This window comes from Theropithecus gelada, chromosome 19 (assembly GCF_003255815.1).
Source record: "Theropithecus gelada isolate Dixy chromosome 19, Tgel_1.0, whole genome shotgun sequence".
NCBI classification, from domain to species: Eukaryota; Metazoa; Chordata; class Mammalia; order Primates; family Cercopithecidae; genus Theropithecus; species Theropithecus gelada.
In genome coordinates, this window is record NC_037687.1 from 7,964,572 (window position 1) to 7,970,176 (window position 5,605).

Sequence of the window (5,605 nt, forward strand, 5' to 3'; positions counted from 1 at the left end):
GAAGGTGGTGGAACCCACCCAGCACCACCTGCGGGCAGGCCCCTGAGGAAGTCCATGAATTTCAGGATATTCACGCAGGATAGTGGCCAAGGAGAGGACTCAGCACCCAGGAGGGAATCAGTCACAGAGCTGTGACTAGAGGCACAACCAGCACAGAAAACTGTGGCTTGGCAAATCACACTGAAAACGAAATAATGGCAAAGCCAAGGGGGAACAAGGGAGAATTCATCAGGAAGCAGGTTCACAAATTCGAAGTTGCCTGGGGTCTAACTACCAGAGGAAGTTACACACAGGTCAAAAGGGAATTCAATCAAAGCCTCTTTGGTATTTCCCAAACCAGATTTTTGATAAATGAACATTATCTACTCTGAACACTTTTTCATCGAAATTCCCAAATAAAAGGAGAGCACTCATTTTTGTTAACTATAAATACGACTCATCTACGTAAAATTTTTAAAGAAATGGTTTCTTTTGAGTTGTGCCTTTTTAAAGAAAAGGGATCTCCCCTTTGCAAACAGGCCTTGGCAAGATGTAATGAACTTTGAGGGCACAGGGCCGGCAACTAGAACCTTGATGGGAACGGAGATTGCTTTTCAGGAGTGACAGTTCAAAAGCTAAATCCTTCCACAAGCTTGCAAGTTAAGACTCCCAAATAAAGGCATTGGAAGTTTTTAGCTAGAAGGCTGTTCAAACAGTGGAGACCACGTACAATGAGAATGTTCCTGAACTGAGAAACTTCAGGGAACTCTCAAAGGCTCATACACTTCACAGTTTCTTCTCACCTGTCCCAGCATCAGAACAACTGATAGGATTCAGATAAAAAGGGGCGAGGAAAGAAGCTGAGGTGCTGGCTACAAGCCCGTCATCATTTTCACAGTTGAAGCTTAAGACAGAGTTCTCTGTTGAATGCTAGCTACGGGCATGTATGGCAGTGAGACTCCAAGGGGAGTTTCAGAAGCGGGAATCCAGCCTTCCATCAGAAGATGCTGGCTCCCACCTTCCATCAGAAGATGCTGGCTCCCACCTTCCATCAGAAGATGCTGGCCTGGGGAAACCTGAACGGCTTCTTTTTCCAGGAAAACATTCTGGTCCCAGGGTGGAGACTGCTCTCCGGCAACAGAGCAGGGACCCTCTTTTGTGTCGAATCTGGGCAAACGGGCCTCGGTTTTGGCTTTTCCTGAGGATCTGGGATTCTGTGGGAGAAAGGAGGTCCTCTCTGGCACCAGGCCGACTTTTATGAGACGTGGCCTGGGTACAGATGGCAACATCATCAATTTGCAAGGATCGCGCACACAGCCCCTCGGTAAAAGATCAGGGAAAGGGGAGGGGATGGGCATCCTCAGTTGTCCAGGGGCCTCTAGAGACGCTGACCTGCTCTGGGGACGGTGGTGCCTGCCTATTGCTCCATTTCCCACTTCAATAAATAAATAAATAAATAGATCGGTATAAATAAACAGATAAATACAGCCGTCATCTCATGAGAGCAATAACTAAAAAACAGCCTACGGTCACATTTTAGTCTCACGTCAAGGTTAAAAACTGCTGGTACTAAGTTATCCTGTTTGTGATTCTCTCTGTATACTAGTTATTTATAAATGCCAGATCCCAGTCCTGAGGAGTTTTGGGCGATCTGGCCCTGCCTATTTCACAGGCTTTCTCTTTCACCCTTCCTTCGGGCTCCCAGTTTAAAAGCCACCAGCCTGTAACTGCACATTCCTGCGTCACATATTCAGAAATGCTTTTGCTTGAGGCAAGTATTGGTTTCTTAAGATATTACGACTCCTCCCTGAATGCTGGGCCGCCTGCACCTTCCCTAGCCAAAAAGAAAGAAAAGGTAAAATAAAAAACAAAACAAAATTCGAGCAAAACAAAATCAAATTTAATGGTCTTAAATGCAAAAGTAAAAACAAACAAAAAACACAAAAAAGCAAAAGAAAATTAACAGAACAGAACAACCCAAAATGTCAAGGCAGTTATGAAGAGAACTTTGAGGGTTAATCTTTAAAACTACAAATCAAAGGTTTTGGTTAATAGATAACTGGCAAGAAGTAAGTACTTTTCTGCTGAGTGTTCATACAAAAGCAAAATTCCAAAACAAAATGCGACTAAAATAGAAAAAGGTCTAAGCGCTCACGAGAAGGGATGCGAGAAATACAATGCTCAAATGTTTCTGTGTTATTAAAAAACAGAGCCATCCTACGCCTCCAAGCTATGTTAAATGCTCTGGAAAACGGGAGAAATTATCGTGGAACAACAGTATCCAATGTGTGGGGTGCTGTGCATGCAATGTGTGGACAGAAACTCGGGGCGTCAGAGTAGCAACACATCTTCAGGCGTGCCTGGAGCTTAGATCTAACTCTGGAATATACTGGAGTTTCCCTGAAACTCTTTGGTCCATTCCCATTGGTGCCTGGGCTTACGAAACACGTTTGTGTCCTTCTCTGGAGGGCCCGCCCGGCATGCGGCCCCCGGCCCCAGTGGTGGCCCACGCTGGACGGGCCCACCGCCATTCCCAGGACCACTTGGCAGAGCCCGGGACTGAGTGAGCAGGAGGTGGCAATGGGACCTGCCTGGAAAAGGAACTTCCTGTCAACCAAAGCATACATCGCTTACAATGTTGAAGCGGTTGAGAAAACGCACACTCAGCATCTGTCTAACATCTTTAGATTAAAAACTAAAACTAAAAGGTGATTTTTTTTGCTACCCAGTCTGTGGAGACATTGAATGAAACGCGTGTTAGACAGTCTTAGAGGTTAAAGCATGCTTCAGGTTCACCACCATCCAGAGGGACTGGTTAGTCAATGCAGTTCTACTTAGATTTCTGTTTAATATATATCTTAAAGGAAATAACTTACGAAACTTAAGATTGGTCTAACATTGTGGGATTTCAAACATTTGAACATGTCGGTTGCATCCCAGAGTATAAAAACCTTCTCACTTCTCATTCAGACAAAGACAAACACTTGTGAAAATTGGCGCAAAATGAGTTGTACACTAACAAGAAAAGTTTCAACTCCTTCACTCTTAATTATCTATTCCGTACAAAAAAAAAGCATGAGCGAGTTATTTGTGGGACTTGTTGGTTTTGAAGGAAACCTGTAAGATCTTGTCCCCCAGGCGGTAGCCGTTCAGGCTGGCTATGGCCATCGCGGCTTCTTCATAGTTTGTCATGGTCACAAAGCCAAACCCTTTGCACTTGTTGGTGTTGAAGTCGCGGATCACTTTCACATTGGTGACGGCGCCAAAGGGCCCAAACATCTGCCAGAGGATCCCCTCGTCGGCATCCTGCCCCAGGTTGTAGATGAAAATGCACCAGCCGGAGGAGGCGTTTCCGGGCACGTTGACGCCAGAGAGCCCGCTCATGTGATCGACGCCCATGGGGGAGAACCTGGCGGACAGAGAGCAAGCGTCAGGCCACGGTCAGCGCAGGCGGCCTGGTGATGGGGCAAGGCCTGGACACATGCTAACCATGGCCGCTGGGCCCCATCCCGCTCTGCGCAGCCACGAGGTGCTCACAGTCGAGACACCTGCATGGGTTAAAACCATGACATTGTTTTAAACTGGGAGGAATTAAATACGGTAATGGAGGGGCAGGACCCTGTTCTATAGGGAGCTGACTCTGAGGGGCTGGTTGGTGACCTCCACTCCTCCCACTGTGTATGTGGGGGTTTCTGTTTAGGGGTTCCTGCGGTTCCCCACATTTTAGATGATGGGCGCTTCTCCGGGTCCTCCATTGAGGGTAGAAACGGTCTGCAGGCGCGGACAGCCTCAGCTCTCCCTGGAGGAAACTCTCCTCGTACTGTGGGGTACGTGCAGGGGCTGAACTCTTTTTTCCAGATTTCGCACCTTCCCCTCATCATGACCCACCCCCAAGGGTTCATAGCCCAGTGGTCTTTGGTTAGAGCATGCCTTTGCCAGGGCCACTGTAGGGCCCAAGAATTCCTTCCCACGCACCAGGCAACCAACCTTCTGTGGCTGCAGTTCAACATCCCACGAGGGCCAGGGGCCAAACCACTGAGGGCTGAGAACTCAAGGGACAGGGAAGGGCCCTGGGACACCAGCAACTGCAGGCTCACCAAACTTGACCACACACGTGGGGCTCTTTCCACAGTGATACTTTTATTTACATAAAAAAAAAAAAAAAAAAGCCTTTCTGGGCCAGGCGTGGTAGCTCAAGCCCGGAATCCCAGGACTTTCAGAGGCCAAGGTGGGAGGATCACTGGAGGCCAGGAGTTTGAGACCAGCCTGGGCAACACAGAGAGACCCCATCTCTAGGAAAAAAACAAACAAAAACCTCATCAAACTAAAACCAAACTAAACGAAAATAAAGCCTTCTGAAAACGTACAGATGCCGTAATAAGGATTAAGGTAGATGACAAAACAGTTCCTAAAGCCATGCTTCCCTCTGGAACTTTCTCAAATTAAAAAAGTAAAAGTCTGAGGGTCAGTTTGGGAATATCTGAGTACCGTATATCTGTGAAGACAGCATCTGTGAAGCCGCACGATGCATGCAGAGAAGGATTTCCTGCTCCAAAATAAAACTGGGCTTCAGGCTATGGCCCTATCAGCTAGGGTAAGTGAGTGCCTTCAAGTGTCATTAAACAGATTCACCCTCTCAACAGACACAAGAGGACACCAGCTCCCACGGGGCAGCTCACTAGCCCAAGGGTGATTTTTTCTTTTTTTTGAGACAGGGTCTCACTATGTTGTCCAGTATGGTCTCAAACTCTTAGGCTCAAGTGATCCTTCTGCCTCCTGAGTAGCTGGGACCACAGGTGTGTGCCACCACACTGGGCTAATTTTTACATTTTTTGTAGAGACAGGGTCTATGTTGTCCAGACTGGTCCCAAATTCCTGGGCTCCAGTGATCCTCCTGCTTTGGCCTCCCAAAGTGTTGGGATTACAGGCGTGAGTCAATGCGCCTGGCCTTCTTAAGAATTACTCTTGTTGGTAGTTTTTCTCCTGCTGATTTCTCTGGTCTTGACAGTCATAAATCTCTCTTTTCCTCCAACCCAATTCTCCGGGGTTTTCTGGACGTGACAGGGACTGACGGCAAACTCCCTGCAGTCTGGGTCTTTCTTCCTCCTCTTCTCTCAGCCTCCTGAGCAGATCTTTCCCTCTAGCCTCTCCCGCCCTCCCCACTTCCTTCCATGACTTTGTCTTGGTGGTTGCCCTGCCACTCACTTTCCTGCTCGACCAGAAATGTCCACTCCTCTGGTTTCCCCTTTCTTTTCCCGTCCTCATTACCAGGACCAGAGTCCCATGTCTCCTCCTCCAACCTTCCCTGTCTTCCTTCCAGGCTAAGGAGCAGTTCACCCAACGCCACTGCCCATATAGCCCGCCCCGTCAAGAGCAGTGCCAACTGTATGGTGGGATTCCTACAGCTGGATTTTAAAATTCAGTTCCATTCTGTCCAGAGAAGCTTCTCCAGCCTTGTCTTCAACCCAGAAACCTCAAGGCAGGCAGGCCAGCTTTGGAATTTGAGCCAGGCGGAGAATGCTGGGTAACACAGCCATGAGAATAACACCTCTCACAGCAGCATGTGTGGCAGTGGGCAGCGCCCACCCAGCCTCACTGTTTTTTTTTTTTTTTTTTTTTTTTTTTT

At 47.8% G+C, this 5,605-nt stretch overlaps 1 protein-coding gene across 1 annotated transcript in view; it reads right to left on the reverse strand.

The window, feature by feature from the left end:
- Window positions 1-1,857: 1,857 nt before the first annotated feature.
- Window positions 1,858-5,605, reverse strand: part of ELAVL1 (ELAV like RNA binding protein 1) — a 45,645-nt gene continuing 41,897 nt past the window's right edge. Inside the window, exon 6 of the mRNA XM_025367429.1 lies at window positions 1,858-3,388. Within this exon, the coding sequence (XP_025223214.1) occupies window positions 3,064-3,388 (325 nt within the window). The 3' untranslated portion in view covers window positions 1,858-3,063. The remainder of the gene's footprint in view (window positions 3,389-5,605) is intronic.